Below are 14,835 nucleotides of genomic sequence, written 5' to 3'. Positions count from 1 at the left end.
TTATTTCCGGACAAAAAAATTGTACCAAATTATATGGATCAGAAAAATTAATTTGATTGGTTTTACTATGTATGTTTTATTGAATCACTTTCAAACCAAAAATTCTCACTAATTTATTTATTGTTCTGAATGTATATGTTTTAGACCAATTTAACACAAATTATCTTCTTGTAAAAATTTAGCATGTAAATTTTACCACTATTTTTGTGTAGAAAGCATTACAAAACAGCTTTTATAAATATAAAAAAAAATCAAAATCCTGTATTTCAAAAAAGAAATTGAACTAAACACAAAACCATATAATCTTGTCTGTACTGATGGGTGTACCTGGAAGTTGGCAGGAGTTATTTCTGATAGCCCATTCGTAATGTGAGTTTATCAAAATACTCTTCACTGTTACTGGTCAGATGGTCAGTCAATAACATTCCCTTGAATTTTTTATCATGAGGGATGAATGAATGGGCTGAATGTCGAGTTCTTTAGAGACGATGAGGAGTGACTGGAATGGAGAATTGCCGAGTAAATGTGTATGTGGTGGTGGTGGTGGTGGGGGGGGGGGGGGGGAATGGGAGTTCCTCGAGAACCCACTGGCTCACTTCAACCCCAGCCAAAACTCGGGGTTCGATCTCGCCGAGATGTTGTGGTGAAAAGGCGCTTATAGCCTTAGTGCTCAAAAGTCCAGCACGCCAAATTCACAACTTGATTTTTAGGTACGTTTATTAGTTTCATTGTAAGTTATAGCCAAATAAAGTCTTCTACATCAGTTTTCAGTTTTTTTGACGTAACAACGTCTAATAAATCGATGAACGCTGGCTGCACGCACGAAATAGTGTCCCGTTACGCACATTGCCCCGTTACGCTGTGTCCCATTACACTCATTGTACACTTGCACCGCATTTATCTCTCTTCCACTCGATTGGAACAACCATCGATTTGACTTTTTCGAGGCACATTAAACTTGAAACACTCCCATTCGTTTCCTACTTTTCCTATCATCGTCCTATCCTTAACAAAATAACACAGATTGGAAGAAGTTAAATAGCAAACATGTATAATAGTTATAGTTAAAATAATCTCTTCCTTAAAGTAATAAACATATTTGAATTAATGAGTGCAAATAAAAGTAAATTCATCAATTAAATTGTAGATTTAATTTCACTCCTTTGTATCCATACAAAATAGTGATAATTCAATAAAAATGATTAAATTTAATTCATAAAAGTATACAATCATTTCATCAATGTTTTGTTATGAAGTTGTCACTTTAAACTATGGTCCGTAAACCGACTTTACAGACAACCAATTTTTTTTTATTAATTTCTTTATTTGAGTGTAACATCACTTTCACAGCAAAGTCATTAAACATGGTAACACACAATGATTAGGGACAAGATTATGCAGTGAATTGCAATAAAGTCTGAATAACACCAAAATGCAAGTTAATACACCATAAAGCACTGAAATGCAATAGAAAAATTAATGAAATTAACTCGGATTACAAAACTGTAATCTTCTAATATAATAAATTCAATGAATGTAAATTATTTAGCATGGAGTTAGTACCAAAATGTATGTACTAAAAAGATTTGTGAAATGTTTTGCTTTTTTTAATATTTTAACTGTTATTAATAATTTATTTTTACATTGACATTTTTACATTCTTCAAATGCACATGTACTTGCTGATTTATTTTTATGTTTCCCGGTAGTTAGAAATATTACAAACTATTATATTGTAAAAGTGCATCGTGCTCAGTGAAAATAACACTGTTTTTGTGAAGTAAGTATCATTGAACAAGTAAGTGTCGTATTTGCTGAAAATGGTGCTGTATTTATGAATAAACAGAGTTTATAAAAAAAAAGTAACACCAAAATCTCTTGTTTTAAAAATGAAATTGGCCTAAAATAAAACCATAAATTCCTGTCTTTAACAATGATCCAGAATGGGGATCTTGGGAAAAGAATTATTCCGGCATTTGCCTGAGGGAATTTCCGGACACTGTGGGAAACTGAAATCAGGAAGACTGCTCCTAATGAAAAATACGTACCAAATAATTTTTTTCCCCATTTGGTAAAGTCTGTCTAAGTGACCGTCAGTTGTGTGTCACCATTTGCTGTTGGTAGAAAAAAAGAATGATTTAGTGGAGATTTTATCTTTGTAGCTTTGGCACATTTCTGCATATTCCAATTAAGGGCAGATTGATTGTTTTGTCACAGCACTTTTAATTTTTTTTTTAAATTAATGGATTAAGTATTATTATAATTAATGAGTATATAATTAGTTATGTAGAATATAATATTATAATTAAGTTATGTACAATATATAATATATATATTGAATATACAAGAATTTTGGTTTTATTTTTAGTCCAATTTTGTTTTTAAAACAAAAGAGTTTTGTGTTATTGTTTTTAATATTATATATTTTGTTTTGTAATACTTATTCCGACTCCAAAGTAGTGTAGGCCTAATGATTATATGCTGCATTTTAGCTATAAAATAATTTATAGTAAATTTGTCTAAAACATATACATTTGAAACAATAAAAATAAATTGGCAAGCATTTGTATTTTAAAAGTGATTCCAAACGAGATGCATAATTTTTGAAATTAAATAATTTTTCTGGGCCAATCTTGTCCGGAAATAATGACATGTCTTGAATTTCAAACGTTAAAAGTTTTTTTTTTTTTTGTGACTTGACTCAAGTTTTGGTTAAATGCTGCTTAATTCCATGATGTAACTTGAATTTCAGTGTTATGATGTGTATGAACTTATATTTTGGTATTATTGACTTGCTTTTCAGTGTTATTTTAGTTTTATCGCAATGTGCCATATAATATTGTGTCTAATAATTTTATACAATGGTATATATAATGTAATTATATAGTTATATATTTATATAATTTTTATAAATATATAATTAAAATTAATTAAATTTTGAAATGCCTTGCGTAAAACATTTACATTGACTTGGACATTTTTTGTGCAGTTTTTATGGGTGCTGTTGAACTTAAGTTAATATTTTTCTCTCTCTACAGGTTTACGAAAAATTTGTCTGCAGATAAGATTAACCTGAGCACTTTCAAAGGTGAAGGTGAATTGTCCAACTTGGAACTCGATGAAATTGTCCTGACTGATCTCTTGGAACTCCCGTCATGGCTGAGGTTAACGAGCGCGTGGTGCAACAGTGTTGCGTTTCGAATACAGTGGACTAAACTCAAAAGTGTTCCTATAGTTCTGGTGAGTATTGACTCCGTTTTGTTAAAAAAAAAAAGAAATGTTCAAGTCTGAAGCTTGACCTTGCCCTCTGTTAGTGCGGGGTTTTCGTATTACTTCATTCAGAGAGCTTTCTGGCATTTCTTGTTGGATATCAAATTTTCTTGCCTTACATTTACTAAAAATTATTTACCACCTATGAAAAATCACAAAAGTGATCATAAGTGTGAATACTTTCGTGACCTTTTACCGTTATTGAGTAATATTTAGTATATGTTAGGGTTGCTAGTCCGATACCGCCTTTTCGGGAACGAATACCGATACTCCGATACCACCACTGATACTCCAATACCACCACCGATATGTGATATCACAATTAAAATTTGTAATTACTGGCCACTCTTCTTAAATAATTAGTTGAAACACAATTTTTTATAAAATTGTTTGAGAATGTCATTTATTTACTAAATATAAAATTAAAGCAAGTTTATTGAAAATTGTGGATCACTTATGTATTACGTAAGTAAATGTTACTGATGGGCTTTAAGGATTGAAACTGATACTGATTAAAACACTGTAAAATTTCTTAAACAAGTCTGTTAACTGATACAGACCCAAATTTATACTTTTTGTAAATAATACAGTGCAATTTTATATTTGTAAGTAATAAGTCAGTACCTTAATAAAATTCTATGATAAAAAATTTCTGCAATAAAAGATTTGTGCATAATACATACACATTATGCCTTTGACTAATGAATGAACACAACATTCAAGGATAGCCTTAAATTAACGAAAATTTGGACTAATATATGCCTATGGAACTATAAACAGGTAAATGGGTTCCCTAAATGGATGAAATTAATTGTAGTTTTTCCATGTGTATTGATTCTTTGAGTATCGGTTGGAAACTGATTACATTGGTAATCCAGAAATTGGGACTATCAACCGATGCTGATACTAAAATGATTACTTCATTAAATCACTAGTAAACATATTTATTTCTATTTATATTTGTATTTAAGTCATTAGTTTTTATGATTTTCCTTTAAAAATATAGTACTTGAAATAAATGAAAAAAAAAATTATTAATATATTTTTGAAACCATTAAAAAATAAACATGCCAGTATTTTCAAGAAACTGAAAGTATTGAGTGTATTTTTTCTGATACTTCCGATACCTTTATATCGGCCAATGGCTGAGTATCAGCCGATATCCAATATCTGTATCTGTATCGTAACAGCCATAGTTTCTGTTGAGAAAATTTGGGACAAAACATGAAATACAAGAGAGCTATTATAGTAAATTTACAGGCAAATCCTTTAAATAATATTGATGACAAAAAAATTAAATTAAAACTATGGCATGTGAGATGAAGCCTTGATAAGGTTTTCACATGACACAAAGTATATCTTGTAAGAGATGTTGGATGCAACTGTTATGTGAGAAGATTGAAGCATAATCCATGCAAATAGAGTTCACATCTACTCTTTTGCAAGGAACTTGCTTTTATGAGTAGCAAAGTAGTTTGATGACCCAGATTTTGAATTCATGAGTATTTTTTACTTCACTGTTTGAGTGTAACTTTGTGTTGGAGGGGAAAAAAAAACCGAAAAATTTCTCATTAATGTACATACACAAATATTTACTTATTTATGTTTGTGAAATGCCCACAGACAGTTTGAGATAACATACACACTTGAGCGTAACGGGACAATGTGCATTACGGAACACTTTTTCATGCGTGCAGCCGGCGTTCATTGATTTATTAGACGACGTCACGTCAAAATAACTGCAATTTTAAAGTGTCCATGCACAACTATTTTACATGGAAAAATAACAAAATGTGTGAAATATGGCCTTAAGGTGGCCACCTGTAAATACATACAAATGATATATATACAAAAAATAAAACAAAATAAAAGCAGTAACTTGTCGCCAGACACCGCAGGCAGGTCAGCTACTCGCAAGTAGGCAGCGGGCACTACCTGCAGGGAGATGTCTATGAGCACATGAGCAGTTAGCAGGTAGCAACAATAATAGCAATGAAGAAAGCACATGAAATGGATATAGGCAAGACATAGGTACCTAAGAGATACAGTGAATGATACAAACCGGAAGAGACTATGATCTGGTTACTTTGCAATAAAGAGGTTTGTATTAACCAAACTATTACAAATTTTAATCACAATATTTATGTTACTTCTAAATCAAATTTTAATTAAGTTAGAATTTTTAAAATTAAATACAAACATAACACACCTAAAAAAAAAAAGAATATGCAATGTACTCTTTTTTTAGAAATTGAAAAAAAAATTAGGATGACTACACCGGTGACTTAAAAATGTATTTGTTACTGTACTACTTTCAGAGGATTTATGACAGAAGAATAAAGCAAAAGTTTAGAAACTACCTACAAAAAGACATACCATCATTTTGGAAAAGTATGTAATTTCTAAGTTTTTTTTTCCCAACCTACAATATACCAAATCAATGTGTTATTTAAAAAAGTACCAAAGTATTATTTTTGTTTAAACTTCACATTGTTTCTTTACATTATTCTTGTATATTTGTACTAGCCATCCTTTACTACATGTGATTGTTTACCTTTGGAATAAAATCAATTTTTTATTACATAATAACCATACTTTCATATTAAAAATAAACTATTTTGCTCTATAACTCCTATGTAATATCTAGGGACTGTGAAAACACTTTGTATTAATGAGAGTTTGTATTAACAGGATTGGTATTAATGAGGTTTCACTGTAAATTAAATGTGAAAATTACAACATAACAATAGGACTAGAACAGTACAATTACAAAACTGTTTGAACTTTGTTCCATTACAATTTCAAAGTAATGTGTTGTTTCATTTGGCTTCATCAACCTACAGCTGAAATTATTTATTATGCTTGTCTTTTTGATTGAAATCCAGCAGGTCACGTGACCTTAGTAAATTGGCTGTTCAGATTCAGTGGCGGACCTAGCATTGAATTGCGGGGAGGGCGAATGATATAAGAGTTTTGGTTGATGTGGAACAACTCCCAATTTAATAACTACAAAATTAAAAAAAAAAAAATCATCCCTTAAACTCCTTTTCCAACGAATTTCTGACATCTGGAAAAATCATTATCAAAACTATGATATCAATAGTTAAAAAAATATACATTACTGTAGTACTGAAAAGTTAAATAATACATATTCACTTCAGAGGTCGGGTACCAACTGGAGTCGATTACCTTTAGTTATTTGTACAGTTTTTTTAAGTTCTATGCTTGGAAGAGAGGGGAGCGATCACCCCTATTCCATTAGACTGCGACTGTTCAGATTGCTTATTTCCTTCTACTTGGATGTCATTTTTTGAAAATATAGAGCATTTTCTGTCTCATATTTTATGAAGTACTTATGTGTGTCTGGCAGTGTTCTGATAATTGTTTGATTAAACAACTTGCATTGGGTGAATTTTTTAGTTTTTATTCCTATATTACATTTGTGTGCCACAAATTAGAGGTGTTAGCTTTCAGGAAAAGTGTTTTTAAAAAAGATTTCCGGTAATTTATTGGAAAATTTTCTGCAGAACCAGAAAATTTCCCATTGAGTTACATAATTTTTTTTCCAAACTAATTGGTCTTTCTTTACGAAGTAACGGCTCGCTTAACATTTGAGAGTGGGATTTGACACATGCTAACCTCTATCAGCTGATGGAAATGGTTGTTTAAACAGAACCTACCAATCTGTATACCAACCTATCATAAATCTATGTTGGTAATGGGGGGAAAAAAAGAAGGAAAATTTTCACACTCGCATCTCTATCACAATAGGTTACGTTTACAAGTTTTTTTTGTTGTTGGTTGCAGGTTCTAGATGAAGTGCACATAGAAGTAGTCACGTGTGAAGAACTCCGATCCATCTCTGCACATCAGGGCCTGTCGTCGCTGTCCAGTGCCAAATATAGCTTCATCAATAAGGTCATAGATGGCATTACGATCACGGTGAACACTGTGCAGGTTACGTTCAAAAGCCCTGCGTTCATTGCATCTGTGCAGGTGAGCTTATTGTGTGCTTATGTACTAAGCTTTGATTTGGTTTTATGATGAGATGTGGTGTTGCTGTAAGCCAGTTCCCTGTTCCATAAAATCATTCTGTTGCTGCTGTCTCTTGTAGTTTTACCCTTCATTGGTCTGTTATGACTTCAGTGTTGGTGAGACAGTAACTGTTCCGAATCATGTAGCCAAGTTTATCCCTTGATCCTGATGTCATGATTATGTAGATTGATCCTTGAAGTTTAATGTAGTTAATGAGGGTTGCAGTTTTAATGTAGTACTTCGATAGACCATGGATATAAATAGGTCCCCATGGACCTTGAACCTAGATAATCAGTTTACTCGCATAATGTCCGCAGTAATTTGGCTACATTTTTGACAAAAAAAATGGGCTGCGGACATTATGAGGTGAAGTCCGAAAAAAAAAAATTTTCCAAAATTTTACATGTTTTGTGTAGAGTAAAAAAAATTGTTCCCTCATAATTAGTTTACTAGTACCCTGATTTTACGTATGCTCACGGTTCCGCGGATTGCATTAGTAAAATCGCTGCTTCGTAAAATTGGCACCCTTCCCTCGGCCCATTTTAAAAATATTAATGGCGGCACACTACTTCGCAGAGCGCTGGTGACTGGCGACCTTCCGCAGCGAACGTGAGAAATGTTGTGACAGGTGTCGAGATAATTGGATGCCGGTGATTAGTGGAAGACGCCACTCATTTTTTTTCATCTTCTCTCACTCGCGTGTGCGCTCTTACGTTCAGAAGCCGCAGCTAGCCTACACAAAATAAACGCTTTGCGTGAAAATAAATTTTTAATCATTCATTGAGATGGCCACTAACGGCACGGGGCAGATGTCTAATGTCTGCATTAGCCGGCGCCGGCGAGCCTCCCTCCCTGTCCCTTGCCCTCTGTTTGTATAAAAAAAGTTACTGGCAGACGTCTGTGCATGCGAGTCCCCTCTTGCCCTGCTTGACTGAAGCGGGGGAAGGAGTGCAGAGCGTGGAAAAGGCTGAGCAGGAATTTTTAACAAAAACAAAGCAGAGCCTTGTCTTCCTGACATGTAAGAATTTATGTATGTCCATTCTGTTACAGCTGACGTTTTCTTTACGTTGCGTATCATCAGTGGCGAGGCGTGAGGTTTACATGAGGGGAAGCAATAACTCCGTTCACACCAAAACATGATGTGGTTGGGGGGGGGGGGGGGGGAGGAGGGTCTGGGGGCCCTCCGCCGGGAAAATATGGATTTCAAGGTACAAAATGGTGCTATTTAAGTAGTTTTCTTAACTGAACATTGACTATTCCACAGGTAGAAAAATTGACATTTTTTTTTAATTACATTATTTTTGAAAAATAATGATTGACTTACATTATTCTGATAGTAAAATACCTACTCTACATTACTTATATACTAAGTGGGAGTGTAGTATCATCGTACGCCCACAAATCCCCCACGCACTGCCAGTCAACAGCCCGCGGGAGAGATGCGCGCGCCCCGAGAGACGACCGCCGACTGAAACGCGACATCGCCACCTGCCGTGCCGATCTGTACCGGACATAGCCGAAGCAGTCGGCGGAAAAATTCCATCGTCTGCTTCGGCCATGTTCGCTCCAGTTCGGCAAGAAAGCGTTACCTTCGTAGCTTCTACCGCGTATAATTTTCCAGCCGTGCTGACTGGCGGCGGAGTGAGTGGTCAGTGCAACCACTCACCACCAGGGGCGCTTGCGTCCCTGGTCACTAAATCCAGTCCTGGATAAAAAGCAAAGCGGACTACTAGTCCAAGTGCCCAACCCCCGCATGGTAAACTCTTTTCTACTCTGTCCAACACTTCATCCAGACCATCCTCTGTCTCCTGTAAACTCCTACACGTAATGCATGCCAATTTGCATCCCGCATGAATGTGCCCAGGGTTTTCCCTGTGTCTATGCAGGTTTTACCTGGGCCCAACCTATCTCTAGTTATAGTCTAGATTTAAGAGTGAGGGGAGTTAGTCATGGCGCCAATCGCTGCCATGGCTGGCCAATCCCCTCCTAGCACATGATGCATGCGACCCTCTCCTTGCATGGCTAATCCCAGCATGACTAGGCGTATAGGCTTCGGCCTGAGACGCACCTAGGTCCCTCCCTAACCCGGACCCCTCCAAAATACACTTAGTTTTAGTTAAGTTAGGAAAAAAAAAAAAAAATTTTTTTCCAGCCAATCCCCTCCCTGAACCTTTGTACCATGCCACCCCCCTTCCGAAAGGAAACTACTGCGGCAGCCTTCCTGCTGAAAGTGATCCTACCAGCGCTTCTAAACCTAGCAACGCTTCTAAAACAGCATGTTTTTGTGTCAACGAGTTCTTTTTTTATAGCGCACAGCGCACAGTATTGGGTCCCAAGAAGATAGTGTAAAAAATACATACACCTAACTGCACGAGCCAAAGTAAAATACTATTCTGAATAAAATATTTATCTAAAAAATACACTGTCTGGAAACTGCCTGGGCAAGCACTGCTTGCCTTGCTTGCCCTGACGAGACGCCACTGCGTATCATATCTTACATGAAAACAAAATTAAAGCCTCTCACCACGCTACAAACCCTCTCAGCGACCGCTCCGGAGAAATGAACAACTCAAGGTCAAGCATTGTTGACAGCGTCGATAAATTTTCATCCCGTTACTGTGCCTTTCAGGGGTGGCCAAGGTTGCTTTGTCTGGTGCGGACTTTATGCGGATTTTAAAAAATTCCATTTCAAGTATTTAAAAAGAAGTGTGCGGACATTATGCGATTAAATACGGTACTGCCTTACTGAAAAATGTATCATGAGAATACTCTGCAGGGACTTCGGTGATTCTCTCGACACTGAGGTTACCTTTGGGACGTCTCAGAAGTTTTAGGGGTTTGTCAAAGTTTGCGTTAGGATGAGCAACATTTGATCTGTGGTTTTCGTGCTGTGTCCTTTACACAATTTTTAATGCTTTCTTCTTTTAGGCTGGGAAAAATTCTCTTCTAAAAATGAATTAACTTACAAGAGCCACTTCATCATAACTTTGTATTGAAAATTCTTGTAAAACTGATTTCCTTCCACAGCTATGTACAATGAGGCATACTATAAATGTTTCATTAGTTATATTTAGAATAATTAAAATTATTTATATACTAATTAATGCTTTGTTCTTTCACATGAATATAAAAGTGGGCTACAGAAACTGCCTTTGTTCTTATACAATTTCTAAAGATTGAAATTTCATACAGCAGGTTGTGGTGGCTTCCTGTTTTCTCTTGTTGTGCAACTGTTGTGCAACCTTCCTTGTTTGTGAGTTGGTGTGTTGTTTTTTATTTGACCCGCTTGCGAGTACTGCTGAATCATTGCGGCTTGTTCAGTGCTTGGACGACGTACTTTGTCATGCTCTTTTTTTTGTCAACCTTGATTGCGCATATATCTTATTGGAATTTACAGTCTTGCTGTCAAGTGTCATCTTCAAGAGTTAGATTATGCATTTTGAATTTTAGTGCTAGGATCACTAGAAAAGAAGTTACATATTCATATCACAAAATTAATGTTACATGTTATTTAGTTTATTTACAACTTGAAAACTAGTGCAGAAGTTTCAGCTAAAATTTTTTTTATCATTAATTTAAAAGTGTTTGTAAACAGCCAAAGAACGGTGTACAGGTGTACATCCTTAGCTTCAGTTCTCTGGGAGGAAAGATGCTGATAGAGTTTTGATGCTTGTATATTTCCCATCATCGTTGTACCTTTTGTTTTGTAAAAATAAAGATATAAATTGAAAGATATAGACATAGAGGGATAGAGATAAAGAGAGAGGTGTAAATATATAGAGGGAGATAAACACACGCACACACACACACACACATATATATATATACATGGGCGCAAATCTGTAGGATTTCCAGGGGGGGCCAGTGAATTCTGTGGTTTAAGAATTTTGCGCTAGAGGTTAACCGAAACAAGTCTTCTAGATGATAAGCTCGTATGTTATACACTTTATTTTTACGTAAGTGATATTAACAATAAAGCGGAGCAACATATGTTTTAGTAATTATTAATTAATGACTATAAGAAGTGATCTCTCAAACATGTTTGAATAATTTCCTAACCTAAATACATAAAATATCCATGAAAACATCTATAACAATAATGTACGTGAATATAATGCAAATAGATAACACCCCACCCATACATTACCATTTTCCAAAAGTGTTTATTCTAATTTCAGATCTTAAAGCAAAATGTCAGCTTCACCGTAAAGACCGATTAAGTTGCTAAGAAAATCAGTAAAAATTTAATATTAGGGTAACAGATCTTATTAAAATCATCTCAATCTGTTGAAGTTTGAGATGTAAAGAGTGGGGTTACATTTTAAGGCTTCCGTACCCAAAGGGTAAAACGGGACCCTATTACTAAGACTCCGCTGTCCATCCGTCTGTCTGTCTGTCTGTCCGTCTGCCACCAGACTGTATCTCATGAACCGTGATAGTTAGACACAACAAATACTAAAAACATAGTAAAATAAATATTTAAGGGGGCTCCCATGCAACCAACGTGATTATTTGTTCGTTTTTGCTCGATATTGAAAACGGCAACATGTAGACGCTTGAAATATTCACAGAATATTTAGTTATATATTCACTTTAAAAATAAATGATTAAATTAAAATAAAACCAATATTTAAGGGGGGCTCCCATACAACAAACGTGAAAACAGAATAAAATTTCACAAATGATGTATTTCTGTTGCCGCTATAACAAGAAATACTAAAACAGAATAAAATAAATATTTAAGTGGGGCTCCCATACAACAGACATGATTTTTATTTTTTTTTTGCAGTTTTTATAGATAATGGTACGGAACCCTTCGTGCGCGAGTTCGACTCGCACTGTGTCAGGTTTTTTATGCCACATCACATAATTACTGCGATTCAAATGCTGTTCGTGAAATTCTTTGTTCACAGTTTTTGATGCGCCCTTAAACCCAAAGCGCCAAAGTTAATAAACGGATCAACATCAAATGAACGATCGAATCATATTAAAACCCTTAAAGACTATTTTATTCAGTAAAGGCATCAACCAGGTAAAAAAAAAAAAAAAAAAAAAACTTAATGACACAAATGAAAAATCTCGGAGATAGAACTATGAAATTTATCCTACAGCTAATTGAACCACATACATTTCTCGGCTTATATTTAGTATAATCAGTATTTTGGCAGTGAATTATTTAATTAAAATATACCGCTTGATTAGGTATTAAAGAGACGCGTTTGCTTCCTTATTAACTTAAATACGGATGTGTAACATTAAAATACTTCTTTCTCTTTTTACTTCTGTTTACTCATGCAGTGTTGCAGTTATCAAATAACAAATGTTATAAAGTGATTATTGGCCATGAATTGTGAAAATTATCGTTTGATAATAAAAGGGGAGTGATTTTAAATTCCATATTGACGAGGAAAAAAATTATTCCCTGTATATTCACATGTAACGTACAGAGCAGCTAGCCTTACAGAATGATGATGAGCTAAAAAATTCCAGAAAATGGTATATAAGTTTCAGTTCATAAATAAACTAAATTCTGCTATAATTACTGTTAAAGTATTAAGTTGTTTATTTACTGGAAAAAATAACGTTACATAATCACTTAAATAAAATATATTACCTAAATAATAGTCACTACTTATAAAACAATCAAGCTTACCAGGTGAGAATCAGATTCTGTTTTCCGTTTCTTCCGCGTCACGAACTTATCCATGTTGATGTTTGCCAATAAAGCAGAAGACTGGCGCACACGAGAGCAAAACCACTTTAAAAACAGACTACCTGAAACCTATAATACTGTCGTTTAAGAGGACAAGGTAGTGTGGGTAACAAAGGGGAGGAAATGCTAACGGAACCCTACCCTAGCTTCGTCCTTTGGAATGAACGGTTTCTAGGAATTAAGGGTTTCAAAGTTCTCACTGGAAAACTCCATACCATGGCTTTCGCAGAAGGGGTAAGGGAAAATAACTACGGAACTCGAAGGTATGAATGTAAAGCATGTCAAAGTGTCTGTCATCGTTGTAAATAATAATCTGATATATATATATGTTGTGTACACCATTAACTTTAAAATCACGAAGTGGGCCCCCCCAAGGAGGGGCCCATTAATTCCAGGGGGGGCCCGGGCCCCCCTGGCCCCCCCGGGATCTACGCCCATGTATATATATATATATATACACACACACAAGCATACGGAAAGATAGATTGAGGTATAGATAGAAACATATATTCATAGAGATAGAGTTTATACACACACACACACACACACACACATGCTTTGTATATATGCACCTACTTCAAACAAATTGAAGGAAAAAATTGAAAGAGGCACAGCAATGCAAGCCAGGCATTAGCTAGTAGTAAATAAATTTCAAGGGCCAGTGCTAAGAAGGGATCAGCTCGAAAGTGATTAACTATCGGATGCAGTGTTGATTCAATTTAATGACGACACTATTGGTAATCAAGTGAAAGACGTAGCCCAACTATGTTCCAATTGCGCTTGTCAGTGCAAAATTTCAAGGCTTTAAAGGATATGGAGATACTGAACGTTAGATGGTCCCACGTATCATGAGTTGGGCCGTAACGGACATAAGTTGCAGGGTACTACACTTACTAAGGCTGTCATAGATCTTGGAAAGAAACTTTTTTTCTAAATTTCAATACGTGGCTTTTAAGTTGTGTTAAAAGCCTAAATGGACTGGTTTTGTAAATTTCAGAATCTAAGAATTATTAAACCATGCAATGACAAGTTGTTAGCTGAGATTCAAAGTTAGAGCTCTGCTTTAAGTGTGGTAGCTGACCACTAGTAGCATGTTCACCTATCGAACTGTTTAGTTGTCACTCCCTGTTGAAATGTGTACTCTTTACCATGATTGCACTGATCGGAGTGATTTGCTGTCGTCCGTTGAGGAGTTTTGTTCTCCTGCTTGGAAGGTTTCCATTGGATCTTGATCAAATTTACATGGGACCACCCTTAAGGCATAGCCTATTCAATAAAATAAAAAAAAAAGAATTATTGGAATTGTTTGACCCAATAAAAAGTTATGCTTGAACATCAACAAAAAATACGGGTCATATATAGAACCTCCTCATTTTTTTGATGTCGGTTGAAAATGATTTTTGCCAAGTTGGAAAATAATAATTTTATTCTCCGTGTAACAGGGTGGCTACTTACCTAAAACCATATGGCTTAAGAAAATTACAAAATGCAAATTTTTCAGGAGAGTTAAAAATATTGTCCATTGCAAACACAACACAAAATGTTGTTTTTGTTTTAGATTTACATATTTAATCAGTATAAAATGCTCAGTAATGTTTTGAGAAGACGCTAAATGCATACATTTCCATCGAGAATGGAAATTCAATAAAATTTAAAAAAAATGTCGCGTGGTGTTGTTTCTTAAGTGATAATTTTCAAATTCCAAATTTTCTCAAGGTTTTTCAAAGTTGTCTTGTTTGGACCTAACAAATATAAGGTCATCAAATATTAGACTGAAATAATCAATATTTTATGGTTATAGTCAAGTTATAGTAAAGT

General features: G+C 34.9%; 1 protein-coding gene across 2 annotated transcripts in view; it reads left to right on the top strand.

Moving 5' to 3' along the window:
- LOC134539415 (bridge-like lipid transfer protein family member 3A) overlaps positions 1–14,835 on the top strand; it is a 94,452-nt gene that overhangs the window by 3,289 nt on the left and 76,328 nt on the right. For both annotated transcript variants that reach the window (XM_063381438.1, XM_063381439.1), the window contains exons 2-3: positions 3,038–3,239; positions 7,077–7,265. In XM_063381438.1, coding sequence (XP_063237508.1) covers positions 3,038–3,239; positions 7,077–7,265 — 391 coding nt within the window. The remainder of the gene's footprint in view (positions 1–3,037; positions 3,240–7,076; positions 7,266–14,835) is intronic.

The sequence above is a fragment of the Bacillus rossius genome, chromosome 15, assembly GCF_032445375.1.
Source record: "Bacillus rossius redtenbacheri isolate Brsri chromosome 15, Brsri_v3, whole genome shotgun sequence".
NCBI classification, from domain to species: Eukaryota; Metazoa; Arthropoda; class Insecta; order Phasmatodea; family Bacillidae; genus Bacillus; species Bacillus rossius.
Note: the sequence above shows the minus strand (reverse complement) of the source record. Positions and strands in the feature narration are given on the sequence as shown.